This window comes from Trichoderma harzianum (genome assembly GCF_003025095.1).
Source record: "Trichoderma harzianum CBS 226.95 unplaced genomic scaffold M431scaffold_9, whole genome shotgun sequence".
Taxonomy (NCBI): Eukaryota; Fungi; Ascomycota; class Sordariomycetes; order Hypocreales; family Hypocreaceae; genus Trichoderma; species Trichoderma harzianum.
Genome location: NW_020209257.1, coordinates 665,945 through 680,877, shown reverse-complemented (window position 1 = coordinate 680,877; position 14,933 = coordinate 665,945). Strand labels below are relative to the sequence as shown.

The 14,933-nt window shown below is 52.0% G+C and overlaps 5 protein-coding genes across 5 annotated transcripts; 3 read left to right on the top strand and 2 right to left on the bottom strand.

Annotated features, from left to right (window-relative positions):
* Window positions 1-356: 356 nt before the first annotated feature.
* M431DRAFT_483852 (hypothetical protein) lies at window positions 357-2,449 on the top strand (the record flags this gene model as incomplete). The annotated part of the gene is made up of 2 exons (XM_024916156.1): window positions 357-858; window positions 972-2,449. The coding sequence occupies 2 exons, from the start codon at window positions 357-359 to the stop codon at window positions 2,447-2,449; spliced, it is 1,980 nt and encodes a 659-aa protein (XP_024772404.1).
* Window positions 2,450-3,308: 859 nt separating this feature from the next.
* Window positions 3,309-4,050, top strand: M431DRAFT_89991 (hypothetical protein; the record flags this gene model as incomplete). The annotated part of the gene is made up of 2 exons (XM_024924096.1): window positions 3,309-3,648; window positions 3,713-4,050. The coding sequence occupies 2 exons, from the start codon at window positions 3,309-3,311 to the stop codon at window positions 4,048-4,050; spliced, it is 678 nt and encodes a 225-aa protein (XP_024772403.1).
* A 987-nt stretch (window positions 4,051-5,037) lies between these two features.
* Window positions 5,038-6,414, bottom strand: M431DRAFT_90382 (hypothetical protein; the record flags this gene model as incomplete). Its single annotated transcript, XM_024924142.1, has 1 exon — window positions 5,038-6,414. One exon carries the CDS (start codon window positions 6,412-6,414, stop codon window positions 5,038-5,040), a length of 1,377 nt encoding a protein of 458 aa, XP_024772402.1.
* A 3,925-nt stretch (window positions 6,415-10,339) lies between these two features.
* Window positions 10,340-11,108, top strand: M431DRAFT_470206 (hypothetical protein). Its single transcript, XM_024915425.1, has one exon. The coding sequence runs from the start codon at window positions 10,546-10,548 to the stop codon at window positions 10,750-10,752; it is 207 nt and encodes a 68-aa protein (XP_024772401.1). The 5' UTR covers window positions 10,340-10,545; the 3' UTR covers window positions 10,753-11,108.
* Window positions 11,109-11,942: 834 nt separating this feature from the next.
* On the bottom strand, window positions 11,943-14,660 carry M431DRAFT_497041 (hypothetical protein; the record flags this gene model as incomplete). Its single annotated transcript, XM_024917551.1, has 6 exons — window positions 11,943-12,092; window positions 12,194-12,363; window positions 12,521-13,793; window positions 13,866-13,897; window positions 13,994-14,198; window positions 14,277-14,660. 6 exons carry the CDS (start codon window positions 14,658-14,660, stop codon window positions 11,943-11,945), a joined length of 2,214 nt encoding a protein of 737 aa, XP_024772400.1.
* Window positions 14,661-14,933: the final 273 nt, after the last annotated feature.

Genomic DNA, 14,933 nt, shown 5'->3' with positions numbered 1-14,933 from the left:
CCTCAGCTTTTCTTGCCCGCGAGAAATGTACCGGTAGCTTGTCCCCATTTCCCTGGCCTTGTGGAAACTCCCAGCCCGTCCGTTGTCATCAATTCTTTTCCCACATCACCATCACCCTCGCATCATCATCATCCCTATCCATCAGCTGCTTGGCCACGACCCTCGCCATCGCCATCGGATCGCCATCGGCATCAGCGTCTGTCTGCTTGGTGCAAGTCCGAATTCCCCTGGCGCCAGAGTCATAAATCATGCGCCGTTAATTCCATTGTCCACCGCAAGACCAACAACGACGCACTCTAGCTTCTCCCTCAAAACAAACCTCGACTTCAACGTCATCACCACAAACTGCTCGCGCCATGGCCGCCTCGCCTAGCTCAGCGGACGCCGCGTCAGATGTAGAGCACCGGAGCTCTCCTGCTCCAGAAACCAAGTCGTTTGCCTCGCGCGCCGAAGTCGACGATGAAGACACCATCATCGCAACCCCCTCCGAGGCCGCTGAGAAGCCCGCTAGGAGCAAGGGTAAAGGAAAAGACAAGGACAAAGACAAGGACGCGCAGCCTCAGATTGGCAAAATCAGACATTTGAAGAAGGAGGATGGAGAGCCTCTGTGGCGCAAGGATATCCAGTACGACTTCTTGAGGGCCGTCTTCGACAATGAACAAAAGGTCTTCACCAACTCGTACGACACTGAACTGGAGAAGCAATGCTTTGCCGACTTGTACATCGACACCATGGCGCGCAGTTCCAAGACAAGCAAAGTGCTGAGGGACAAGTTGATGAATGACCGAGAAGCTGCCAAAGGCATGGCCATGGTCTGTTTGCTGGTTAACATGGGCCGCATGAACACGACTCTCAACTGTGAGTACCTCCCCTATTATCTACTCATACTCCATCCATACACCTATGCATCCGTCTATTCAGTTGCATTAAATATCTTGAGCGCTCCAACAAACTAACCCATGAATCCATAGTCTTTCCTGAAATGCGAGCGCAGCTGCGGACATATCACGCCATTCCTTCTCTCCAAGCGCAGCAAGATCCTCACGCCTACAAGCAGCTGCAAGACGCCCCGCGTCTAAAGTCCATCCTGAAGGGCGGCGCGGAGGATCGCGACGAACCGAATTCTTTGGACAAGATTAAGCAGCGTGGGATTCCTCGCACCAATCCCGTCAACCTCATTTTTGTAATGTGCAACTCGGCGCAAAAAGTCGCAGAATTGCATTTCCCGCTCCATCGCGAATTTCACGACGTCATTATGAAAACTCAATACACCAGCATGTCGAGAGCAAAGGCCTTTTTGTGGCTAATGTGGTTCTACCTCGAATCTGATTTTACGGAGGAGGGATGTGAGGAGAATCCTTTCGGCCCTGGCGTAGACTACGGTCTCGATGTTGCCAACCAAGGAGTCCCTAAGCTCGAAGAAATGACCGAGGAGCAGGAAGCCGCAGAGAATGTTGACCCAGCTGTCGAGATTGAGTTTGGTCACGAGAAACAGAAAATCCGTGCCACAATCTTGGAAATGGATCATCAATTCCTAACAGAGCGAGAGAAGCGTGGCAAAGCTCGACCATCGCTGGCAGATGATGGCCCTGCGATTTTGCCCCGAATTAGGCCTTCCAAGCATGAATCTGACATTGAGAGTACGCGATCGACACCTCCTCCGAGAGCACTAGCCCGAACGATTGCGGTTATGAATGGACGTCGAACGGTTCCTCTCAAGTATCAGATTTTCGAAGGATCCTCGCCTGCTCGCCACGGAAACGAGAGTGGCGTTGTCGCCAGAAAACCTCGTCCACCGACAGCACATCAGCTTGCCGTTGAGCGAAACCGAAGCCAAAGAGTAGAGTACATTCTTGACCGTGGCCTTCGAAAACACCATCACAAAAGCAGAAAGGTCCGGCGACAAGAGGGTGCCATTGTGAGAACATACCGGCGTTTGCAAGCCCAGGCTGATCCTTTCGAGGATAGCGATGGCGAGGGCCATACTCCACGCAACTTGCCTGTCAATGGTGATAAAGACAGCAATGCCTTTAGAGAAAGGGGCATAGGCGGGCTCTGCCTGTTAGCCACCGACGAAGACGACTATGGCGAGGAGGTGAGCTCGTATGCCGCCTCCATTCGACGATCGACGCGCCGTCTGGCTCGTTGGCGAGGGCACGAAGACGAGCTTGGCGTGATTCCCACAACCAAGAAGCCCAAGCCAGCCACGGCCAACGAGAATGGCAACGGCGAGAATTTGATTGATGGGTCAGACCTCCTTGCAGCCGAAGATGCTGATGCCAAGGTCAACGGCAATGCGTCCAGGGACGATGACAAGGACGCAAATGGCGACACTGCCATGCTGGATGACGTAGACATGGAAGATGCCGACAATGCGGCGATTGTGGATGAAGACGGTGATGACGCGGATAAGACAGAGGAGGCCATGGTGGACTCGGATGGTGAGTAGTTGGGCGCGGATTTCGCGCTGGGTTGTCAATTCACACTAGGGGAGGAGGAAAACCAAAAGGGAACTACATTCGGAACTGATTTTGCTACACACTGAGGAAACTTGTACACAAAGGATACGGCTGGGAGAGGTTTAGATTTTCCAGAGGCGTCGAGGCGTTTGACTGAGAGCCCGCATCAGCGCTCCGTAATGACTACACTGTTATAATTAACTGCAAATCCTGAAGAGCTTGCTCAAACTTGATCGTGAACTAATCAAGCTACAAGAACAACAAAGGAGTGGTCGTCTGTATTTTGGTTGGGTGTTGATTTGGCCGCAATATGTCGGACATTGATGATCCGATTACAGGCGCCGATCTGGCATAACGCACGAGTACGAATACGAGACTGCATTCGGAGGGACGCCTCTCCACCAAAAGATGAACGGCCTCATCCGGATCGCCGTGATCCGGCCGAGCGGTGAGGTGCGGCAGAACGAGCGCGCGAGTCCTCGGGTGCCGAGAATGACAATCCAACAGTTGTAAGGCAATTGGATTTCTTTATTAATAGAGCAGATCGAATTGGCTTCAGAGGAATTTGCTGCTTGCCGTGACATTTTTGTGCAGTTTGGAAGAAAACTGGGCGATTCATCGGCGTTTTGTTTAAGTTGTTTATTGCCGGCCGTTGTGCTTACTTGGCTAAATTTTGGCCCAATTCCCAAAGTGGTTCGTTTCCGATAAACTCGCCCGTTCCTTTCAATTCCCCTAAAGCTTTTGTTTTCTTTTCTTTTCTTTCTTTGTTTGTTTAGAATTCATCCGTGTAATAATACATTTTAATTCTCTCTTTTGTTTTCAGATTCTTATAGAAGAGAAGCAAAGCCAATGCCTGGAAACGAACCCTCCCCGCCCGGCATCAGCCGCCTGCTGGCCATCCTGGGCCTTTTAACGGCGCTGCTAGCATCCGTGGTGTACGTGCTCGACCAGGACCTGGAGCGGTTCTACGTCTTCGATACGGACCACCTACACGACTTAGCGCAGCGGGGAGTCGCCCAGCATGGCAACAACACGAGGGGCATCGTCAAGTACATCGTGGACGAGCTGAACGAGAAAGTGCCGGGATACGTCAACCTGGAGGAGGACTGGGTGTTTAACAATGCTGGCGGGGCCATGGGAGCCATGTATATCATTCACGCCAGCGTGACGGAGTATCTCATCATCTTTGGTGAGTAAAAAAACAAACAACAAAAGAAGAAGAAGAGAAAGACAGCTGACAGAGAATCATCAAGGCACGGCCATTGGCACAGAGGGCCACACCGGCCGCCACACGGCCGACGACTACTTCCACATCCTGTCCGGCACGCAGGTCGCCTACGTCCCCGGCGAGTACGAGCCCGAGGTGTATCCCGCCGGCAGCGTGCACCACCTGCGCCGCGGCGACGCCAAGCAGTACAAGATGCCCGAGGGCTGCTTCGCGCTCGAGTACGCCCGCGGCTGGATCCCGCCCATGCTCTTCTTTGGCTTTGCGGATGGCCTGAGCAGCACGCTCGACTTCCCGACGCTGTGGAAGACGACGTACATTACTGGCCAGCAGATGATTGGGAACTTGCTCAAGGGGAAGCTGTGAGGCTGGCGCTTGTGTCTGTGTTTGTGTAGGCCTGGGTGAAATGGGAGTTTTGTGTTAGAACTTCGGCTTGAAAACAAAAAGGAGCAAAGCAAAGTATATGGGAAACATTATGGGATATGAATGTTATAGAAAGCGGGAAACAGTTGTTCAGGACATATACCTCGTAATTACAAAGCACTACCAAGCACATACCTTATATACCTATGTACGGATACATGGTAAATACAACCCGCAAATTACGACCAAGAACAAGCTTCGTCTACCTGTTGTGTTACTCGAATTCCTCTGTTGCACCCCAGACAGCCAGCCAATCAAATAGAGATAAGAAAAAATTCATCAAACTGTCCCCTTTGCTGCCCTATCCTCTGTTGCGTGAATCTAGCACCAGCAAAAGTTTCCCGACATAAGTCACCATTCACGTTCTAGTGAAACGAGATGCACGGCGGCAGTTAAGTGCATATAGCAAGTTCGTATAAACTATGTACTGCTGTGAAGAGGAGAGAAAAAATGGTACGCTCCCAACAGTAGCCCCCTTTATTCACGAAGTTCCAAGACCGCGCCTTCGTCGGATTTGTTTTATATTTTTTGGTCTCCGCCCTGCCAACCAACGCCACGCCAATGTGCAGTTGTGCTAAGAGGAGGAAAATAGTCACCCATGTTGAAACTCCCATCGTCCATTGTCCAAGCGCTTTTTTTCTCTTATGAGTTGTGTTGTAGAATATCGGTGTCGTTCGTAAAAGCTACCCATTATCAAGCAGTAGAGAGAGACCTACGCCTTTTTGGGGGGCAAAAAAAAATGAAAATGAAGAAAACCCGGGGAAATGGCAACCGAAAAAAGAAGAAGAGAGAAGTAATGAAACAGTGCTCCAGATACACCATTCGACTCAAGCCGTGGCTCGAATTCCATGTCGATGTAAACGCCAAGGCTTGCAAAATACAATCATCGCCCGTCCAATGACGACGCAACCTGCACAAGAAACAGCTTCTCTAAGCAAGCCAGCTTTCTTCAGCTCGCTTCAAGCCACGCATGACAAGTCCGTCTTCGTCATCATCGTCGGACGATTCGTCCTCTACATCATCCTGGATTCTCATGTTTTCCACAGAAGTCGTGGTGGCCTGCATCCGGGCCTCATGGCCGTCATCCTCCTCGTCAAACATCCACGTCAAGCCATTGGCTTCTTCTTCCAGTGGGAACATTTCTCTCGCGTACTCTTCCAGCCCTCGAGGGCCCTCCCACAACTCAAGCGCCTCCCGCGGGCAGCTGGCTTCCAGCTTTGGGTCACCAAAGTAGGGGGGCTGCTTCGCGGGGTCCTTCTCGTTGGGATCAAAAAGCTTCTCCAGAGCCTCCAGCTGTTGTCGATATCCTGTAGGTATGCGAACTTTGATATCGATAGGTCCTCTTATATAGCGGACAGGGCGGCCGACTCCGCGGGCAAAGAGCTTGCAAGCTTCCACCGGAGTCAAGTATTCGTACGCCAGAGCGATGCGCTCCCCTTGCCACTTAGATACGCCGTCCTTGAAAAGTTGTATAATGGCAGGCCCAACGTCATGCTCAGCATCCAACCAGGGGAGCTTGGCGTCTTCGTGGAACGGAGCCTGCCATGTGAAGGAGCCATCCGGCTGCAGCTCCATGCAGAACAATGGGTAAAGCAGCGAGGTGAAATTGTTATTGTAGATGCCGGTGTAGACAAAGGTGGCAGGCAGACCCAGCTCCCTCACATACTCTTCAACCTTGTGCTTAGCGGCCCATAGAGGCAACGACGGCCACCCGGTGTGGTATACTGCGTGGTCGGGCATGGAGGAGTAGATGTAGTGTTGGATGTTTGCCTTTTTCGCCGCATCGGCCAGAGCCTTGCCGATCTGCAGTTCATCTCCGTAAAAAGTGGTGTTGATGAAGGCGAGCTGTGCGCCGCGGAAAAGATTGTCGATCAGATCGTGGTTGACGCCGACGCCGGGCATGGGGCCGTTCTGAGTTACATCCTTGTTCTCCTTGGTAGGCTGGTGTCGTGTATAGAGCTCGCCAACAATGATAGTGACGTTGGGGTTGGTGGACACTTCGGTAGCGACAACTCCTTCGAGATTCCGCAGCTGTGCACGAACGTGGTAACCAACGGCCGTAGCCACGCGAATCAGCGACGCAGCTTGGCGGCCGCTAGCGTTTATAACGGCAATGGTCTTTGGCGTCGACATGAATCTCTTGGTAGGGCGGAAGGTCAAGGAATTGTTCCTCGAGTTGGCCAGAGGGGAAGACTCCGAGTAGGAGGATCGCGAATGCTTATGTTGCTTGTGGAAGCCGTTTGTCTGGTCGGTCGCGATATGGATGGGAAGGGCGCCCGTAACGGACCCGTTGAGTTGTGCCGGCATGGCTCCGTTTGGCTTGGTGGTGGGATTTGAGGCCGAAGCCGACTGGATGGAATTGGTCGCCGAGACAGGAAGTTGATTTGCTCCGACGCAGGCTGTGTATTTATTCGACAGGCAAGGCCACCGTTATCCGGACGTGCCAGCCCGCCTGTAAAACAGAGGCAGATGGCCTAGGGATGCGGATTTGATGGTGGGGGATCAAAAGAAAAAAGAGGTAGCAGTAGGGCTTGTCTCTCAGCTCATGGATCGAAAACGAGTAGTCAGTACGTAAGAGCGAGGTATGACAGTGGATCGTGGGCCGTGGGTCGTGGGCCGTTTGAACGGGCGAGCGTGGGAGGACAAGCAGCGAGCACGGTATTACTTGTACTAGAAAGATCCAATGCCAGCGGCTGGACGCGGCGCACAGCAAAAGTGGTGATGATGTATGTAGGATCCCACGAGGGCAGCTCGGCGAGTCTCAGTGTAGAACTTGTCGGGTCTGGTCTAGGCCGGTGGCACAACACAACACAACACCCGGGGGACAAGCAGCGGATATTCGAGAGCGGTGGGCGAATGAGTAAGAGGCGGAAATGGGAGTTGAATACAATTGGTCGCCAGGGGCCGAGGGGACCGCAGCCGGGATTGCCTGTGATATAACGAGACGAGACAAAAGGGGGAGACGCTGTCGCAAGGAGCATTCATTCGCCGTGTAAAAGACCAGACAGACCACAGGCGGCGAGGCGAGGCGACGGGATACGGCCTCTGGATATACTGGATATACTGTACCGTAGAGGGGTCAAGTCTCTTTTTTTTTCCCGATAAGAACAACGGCTGTGGTCGATTTAGCTCGCGCGAATTGGGAGACTAGCTTCGAAGAGACGGAAAGATTGGGGTTAGTTGGAGTGGCCTCGCCACGCCTTGGCGTGTGAGGACTCAAGCAATTTCTTACTTAAATGGCGGCCGCGCGCTGAAACCAGTCAGATGGCTGGCTGCTGCTGGGTGCAGGGCGATAAGGGATGAGGAGGGGGGTGGTTGTGTTGGGATAGGTAACTAAAGTAGATTCAAGATGGAGGGGGGGAATGAATCTTGCTTGACTGCAGTCAGTCAGTCAGTCTGTAATCAGGCAAATAAGGCGAACGAATAGTCAAGTCGACTCTCGGTATCGAATTCCGCATGTACTAAGCAGAAGTATGTGTCATACTACAAATAAATATCCATGGATGGGCAATTATTACCCCAATACTCATACTAATACCAATCACTGATACCATCTACAATCCCGAGTGAAGTCAACGGCGATGCAGAATGACGGCACACCCTTGCCTCGCCCAGAGCAGCAGGAGCGAAGGTCGGAGGCGACGGGTACAGGCACAGGTACAGATACGGGCACTGTACCTACAGGGTACAGGTGCAAGTACCGCTTGGACCCCAAGATGAGAGACTTGCAGCGGTAGTACCAGGTACGAGAACTTTTGCACGGCGCACTTGTACTGACTCCGTGTAAAGGCAAGTGTCAAAGCCTCACCTGCAAGGTCCTCGATACGGCCATGTGCTGCAAAAGCTTGGGTTAGGGGTACCTGGTAGTACTTTGGTCTGGATTCTGTTCAACGCAACTGAAAGGTGCCGCTAGGTACTGCCTGTGGAAATTTGGGGGAAAGAGCGAGCCCTACTCTCAGTGCATAGCATTCCCCATGGATGGTTAACGACGGCAAGAACAAACAAGAAGAAGCGAAAGAAAAAAGTAAAAATAAAAAAAAATAAAAAAAGTCGGAGCCCTCCGGCCGCTATCATCGACAGGAACGGAGCAACATGTAAGACTGTTAGGTACCCGGTACCTATACCACCACCTCTTTTTTGAGTTGGCTAGCCCGATCTCTGTCATCATGGATCCCTGTATGGAGTACCTTGCACAACGGGCAACATCTGATTAGATTCGTGCAAGTCGAGACAACTGCTACGTAACATGGTACCTGTATGAGTGCTAGGCCTGTGTAAACTTTTGGCCAGTCAGACGCGCCGATAGGGCCCGCGACTGGCCTGATTTGCTCCAAAATCTTCCAGTAAAAGTCGATCCATTCACGTGCGGATGACCTGACCGGAACAAGGCAAGGCTAGCAACGGTTTTCTGCTCGAGTTGTCGATGCCTTTCCGTTCGCATCAGGTCAGAGAAATCCCACCCCATGCACGATGCGTGTCCAATCGGGCCACAGGTGCGTTGAACCATTGATGTTGTGTTCCCTCACCACTTTACTTGAAGATAGTCTAGGGCCGACCAATCGGGCGGCGTCGCTAATGGAAGTCGCCTCTGGGATTTTCTTGTTTTGCGCCTTGGCTCCATGCAACTCCGCGGATGAGGCGCAAGGGCTTGCTGGGCATTGCCGTTTATCTGGTATTACTACATGCCATTAGATAGTGCTGCCAGTACCACCAATGGCATGCACAAGCGCTAAAGACAGAAGAGGAACACAACCAAATGCTACACAAGATCAGAGCTAACGTGTGTAGGGAGCACAGGTACCATCTACTGTACGGAGTGCCAGGGCCTATCATCGTACACTGTGGCATCGGAAGAAAGGCGCACAAGGTCAGCAGACGACGTCTCCAAAGGCACAGGACGGCTAGCGGTCTCTCCGAATTCCATCATACTCCATCTGCATGTGTACGAGTACCTTTGCTCTACCTGGGGGCTAACAGAGGAGGTCCAGTATTATGTATTACAAGTTGCATGACCTGCCCTTACCGAACACCACGACTCCATACAGACATGCCGCATCAGCCTAATGATACTGCCGTCCTGAGCAACGTGTGTCAGTTATGGACATGTCCAAAGTCCCTACATGCAATGCTAAAGCTAGTTTCCAGCGCCGGGGCTACCCAGAATGGCTGACCCGGGTCCTGTCACGCGCTCCTCACTTATTACGGACCAAAGCCGTAGCACATGGGGCTCGGTACTCCGTGCAGCGGCTCTCGATGCAGTACAGTGCACGCTGCCTAATTCGCGGCAGCTTACAGTACGAGTATACACCTGTCGACGCCAGATAATGCTGAGACAATACTGGAGTTAGATTGCGGCATCGGACCAAAAGTTTGTCCCCAAGTATGGAGCATGAGTACCGCGCCCAAGAACTCGAGGGCATGTGCCGTTCGGTGTAGGTACTTTTGAAGTATCCAATACAAAAATATTTTGGATTTGCGGCTCCGAGATAACAAAGGCTATCTGAGGTATCTTATCGGGCCATTGGCTCTAGGGAGGAATGGGGTAGGATCTTCAAACTTGACTCGACTCATGCCGCAGGATCCACGAGCAAAAAGACCCTTTGGAAGTATGAGAGAAGAGCAAGAGAAGGAAGAAAAAATTTCTTCTCGGCTGCCACAGTGCTACTCCCCCTTCGTATTCCCCATACAAAACCTCACTAAGAAATACGACCGCTAGGTAACCAGCTCCCGCGTTTCCGGCGTTCGGCCTATTTGCATTAGCTCTCGTTAATTCTTCCCACGTTTCCACGCTCCAGGTTCAACGAGGTTCAACCCCAGGGCCAAGAGCGGATACACGCAGAGAGGCAGAGCCCCTGCAGCGGCAAAGGAGAGGTTGAGATTAGGTAAATTTTTGCCCCGGTTCTCCAGTCAGATGATTTCGTTAACCTCATTCCATTGCTCATATCCTCAATTGCTTCAAGATCGCCTTGATATTGTTGGTCCATGTCACGAAATTTTTTTCTCTTGCTGCCGGCCTGGACCGTCATCGATCGATCCAGAGCTCGGGTCACCAGACCTGTGATGATTTTTCCTTCTCTTGTTCCCTTTTTTTCTTAGTAATTTTTTTCAATTTTCTGTCTACAGGGCCACGTTCTCCTTGCCTTGCCTCCCACTCACTCCCTTCTACCAACTACGAGTAATCTCTCTGAACCCTCAAGGTGCTACAGCTCCGTAATGTGATGGTTCCATCAATGGCTTGAGCTTGTCGACGTATACCTGGATTCGTACTAGCAGTTCTGGGTGTAACGGTTTATGCAGCCAATCCCCTGCGATAGCTTTCCCTCTGCATTCACTCCTTGCCTTCTCATTCGTCACTCGCTGTGGCCTGTAGTGTAGCTCGTTGAGAGATGCTGCGTTCCGACACGCCGCGCCGCACGACGCCGTTGATGCGGCTTCCCCATGCTATTACACCAACCGGCTTCCCGCCACTATCGCGACTTTGCCTTCTTTCTTTTCTTTCCTTTTTCCATTTTAGCGCCCCCTGTGATTGCGCCCTACGAGCGGGTGAGAAAAGCTGGTGACAGGGTTGTGACTTCACCGGCTGCAGACAATGCCCGTAAACCCCAAAGAACCGCTCATCTAGCCGACGGTCAACCTCCTACGTGATACTATTTCTCGTCTCCTACCCCCCCGCTCATGCAGGCCATTATGAATAGCATTGCCCCCATTTATTGGCTAGCTCATTTTCCTTGTCCTCGTGAGCTTCGTTGGCGCCGGATCGCGCAGAGACAGCAAACACTTTCTAGGGGGTACAGGACACGGTAAGCCCTTCAGCTCCTCCGCAAAACTCACGGAATGCGACAAAGGCGCACAACCTCGCCCGATCCATCAAGCTAAAGCGAGCGTCTCAAAACGCGGAGGAGGGCACTTTGTACTGCAGTACTTGTGCTTACACGACGAGTGAAAACGAGGGGTGTGTTGCCGCAAACTCGGCCTATATCATGCATTAGCTCGCGTGCCCTTTTCAAATTTCTTATTGCATTTTCGGTCCCTATCGCGGTGAAATTATTGCCTGTACAGTAAAGTAGCAATACTCCGTGCGAGATGGACTGCCGTCCGTCACCCCGCGCGCACTTTGTCGACTCTTTTTGATCCCGGAAGCACCAACATGGCACAGGGCCCCCTGCGACGAGCCGAATACCGAAGGGCTTTTGGAATGATCAGTGCTTTTTTTTTTCTGTTGTTCACTGCGTTACTCTCTCGTTCCTTATCAAAGTTGAGCGGCTTTTGAAGCCAATTCCTTCTTTAAAAACCCTCAAACTGGCTCATCCCAAGCCACTCTTCCCCCAAATCCATCCGGCTTTCCCTTCTTGGTCCAATGGCACGGTGCTATCAACGGTTATTTGAAAAAAGCCCTCCAACTCTTATTGGCGTAGCATCCCAAGTGGCATTTCCCGGTTTGTACCATCATAATGGATGGCCAACCTGTGGGGAAATCGGCACATTCATCTGCATATTTGGCCGCATGAGTTGTAATTTCATTTCTTCCTCCAAGGTCCCTGTTAGTCAAACTACAATCTATATTGAGAGGCAGTTGGAAGAAATCAGGTTCGTCTTGATGGAACATGTTACGACGAGTGTTGTACTGGTTCGTTATAATGCAACATGTGACCCTGGTTGGACTTGGCGTGGAGAGTCGTCAAGTTAATTGTCGCTGTATTATGACTCTTTGCAATCAACACAGCACCCCTGTTGGGAAGGCAGCAGAAACGTAACAAGCAGCGCGTTGGGCTGATCACAGTGGTTTAATGTATCATTACTCGTATTTCTCTTATCTCTCTGCAAAATGCTCAAACTCATTGGCCATCAGTTTCAGGGGCCATATTCCAAAGATCAGCATTCAACATATCCACATCGTCCAGCGGCATTCTCTCCATCCACGACTGAGCCGTGCTGGAACCCGACCCATCCGTCACATTCTGGCCGAGGGAAGCATCTAGATGTCTCTGTTTTTTTCAATGGTTAGCTTTTTATTGGAACTGCACATGGGCTGCCACGGCAAAAAAGGGAGAATTGCTCCAGAGGAAACAAAACAGGGCTTGCTTACCCAGTCTACGTTATCCACAGATAACATCCAGGACATGTCGAACTGGTTAATGTTGTTTGCTATTTGCGCACCGGCGTTGCTGCGGCTGGGTATAGCTCCCGCATTAGCTGCAGTGCTGGCTGCTGGCTGACCCTGGGAGAATGGTGTTGGGCCAGAGCTAGAGCCTGAATCTGCAGTTTCTTAGTAACCCAAGCATATCATCTGGGGGGACAGGACACTACTGGAATGAAGACTAACCTTCGAGTCCGCTGTTGGGATAGTCAGATGCGTATCCAACAGCATCGAGAGATACTACATGGCTAGATACTGATCGACTCGAGTCCCTACCGGACTGTGGGTATTGCGTGCTAGAGGAAGCAGGCGAGCTTCGTTCAACCGGCCGTCCGAGCTTGGCTAGCATCACAGCCAGCGTATCTGCCGTCTTTCTTAGATCCGTCAACTTGTTGAATACTTGACAGCTGATATCATGTGATCGCCGGATCATGGCAATCAGCTGCTCCTTGGTCGGCGCCTCCCTTTGCCTGCCCGCCGTGCCGAAGCCAGAGCCGTCTTCGGAATAGTTGTCGTTCTGGATGATGAGGTATAGAATCATGGCGGCGAGCATAAAGTCGTGCACGGCGAGCGAGCTCATGAACCAGCCCGAGCGGCCGAGGACATTGCCGGGCTGGCACCCCAACCAAGAAGCATATTGAAAGTCCAGCAGCGTCGTAGCGGCATCCAGGCACTGATTTCGCGAGTAGTCGTGCTCGGGCTTTGGGTCTGCCTCTGCCAGGTAGCGTCGATGGAGAACGCAGCGGCTCTTGTGATATAGCGACGCAATTCCGTATCGTTGAATGATCTGGTGGGGCTCCTCGCCGACGCACTCTTCCAACGGCTTCACATACATGAACGACGGGATGCTACTCCAAGTCTCAGTCAACAAGTTATCCAGTTTCAGCACATCGCTGTAGCTCGGCGGCGTTAATGAGTGAGCCTGCTGGGCGACTTTGCTAAATACACGAAGTAGCCTGGATTTGTGGATAGCGTAAGTCATAAATGTGTAAACGTTCTCCGGCCGTGGCTGCGGCAGCTCCTTGCACTTTTCGTCAAAGTCGTCGTCTTCCAGGTTACGCGGCAGCTCTGTATCTGTTTCAATACCAGCGAGCATGCTCGGCAGACCCATGTGGAAAGAGACGAGGAGGTCGATCTGGGCAGCCATGTTCCACTGCCTGCGCCTCATCTCGCCTTCAAAGGGGGAAATGTTGGCCAGGTGAGAAGGATCTCGATGGAATCCCATCTTGAGCATCAACCGCACGCAGACGCCCGACAGGATGTAGCAGTTCATCTGCGCCGCTCGGTTGAGAATGAAGTCGGCCTCCACATAAAGAATAAAAGCCGGCACCGTTACAGACGTCGGCTGGGAGTATTTACCCCATATCAGCGCCCATCCCGCACATGAGCGGTACTGCTTGATTCTGTCCTTGACTGATATCGGTGAATCACTCTCGACCTCGTCGGGGGCGGAAAAGTTATTGAAAAACACGCCCAGGGCGAGGACCATGAAGAGGAGGGCTACCCAATGAAGTGAGGCTTCACCAGGGTTTTGCCAGAATTTCACATACTTGATGACATCTTTTGTTAGTTACTGGGAGTTTATGACAAGTTGGGCCGGGGGTTTCTCAATCAAACTTACCGCTCTTGTGAATGTCGGACGGTGAACGACGTCTATATCTCATGAGGTCAGCCTCCTCCTTTCTTTCTACCACAGCAACTCTCATAAACTTGACAACTCAAGAGGAAACCTGAAGGAATGACACTCACGTTGAGATGGGCTTTTAGATGAAAAATACCGCGTAACTAGTCTGTCCGCTACATGCCTCTCGGGTAGCTGAGCAAGAAGTTCTTCGCGACTAGTTGGCGCCCCTCGAGAGTAAAGAAGCATCTCCGGTCCCTCCAGCTCTTCGCCTGGCAGTAAGTCGTCGTCTGAGTCCCCGGGATCGTCAAAGTAGGCTTTGATATCCTCAATCTGATGCCACCGTTAGCCTTCGGAATTTCCGCGTATATCCCAAAACTCATCATCATCATCGCCTTTTTCATCACTCACATCTTCAAGCATCGCCAGACAGTGAGTGGCGCCCACATACGTCGTCGCATTATCTCCGTGAACAACTTTTCCTTTCAGCTGCGGCGCAACGCCCTCCGCCGCCTGAGGCCCCGATCTGAGATTCCCCTCGTCGTCCATCATGCCTCGCACCATCCCCTCGAGCCTCTTGAGCCGCGCCGCCATGCCCTTGGCCGCCGGCCTCTTCTTCTCCGGCTTTGGCGCATAGACGCACAAGTCCAGGCGGCCCTTCTTGGCGCACTGCCCGCATGGCTGCTCACGGTCACACTTGAGCTTCGAGTTCCGGCATGGCGCGCACGAGAGGAGAATCCGCGTGCGCTTCTTTACAAGAGATGCTGAGCTCCCCGAGTTCATTCCCAAATCCATTTCGTTATCAACGCTCGATGGTGTTTTGCCCAGTGCGCTGGTTCTCAGCCTTGTCGTCGGCCTTTTGTAAGCCTTTTGTAATACAGAGGGGTGGCGATGCTTGCTATCCGCGCTCACAAGCCGAAACCCGAAAAGTTCTCGTCTGGATATTTTGCGCGCCACACCAAATACCTATATATGCTTAACGCAACTAGTAACACTCTAGAGTCACAATGGCCGTTATGAAGTTTATTTACAGCGTCGTAGTCATTTGGAGTCTAAATTGTTCAACTA

Excerpts from the sequence above, each read along its gene's own strand:
- M431DRAFT_470206 (XM_024915425.1), top strand. The coding sequence starts at position 10,546 with ATGCTATTACACCAACCGGCTTCCCGCCACTATCGCGACTTTGCCTTC.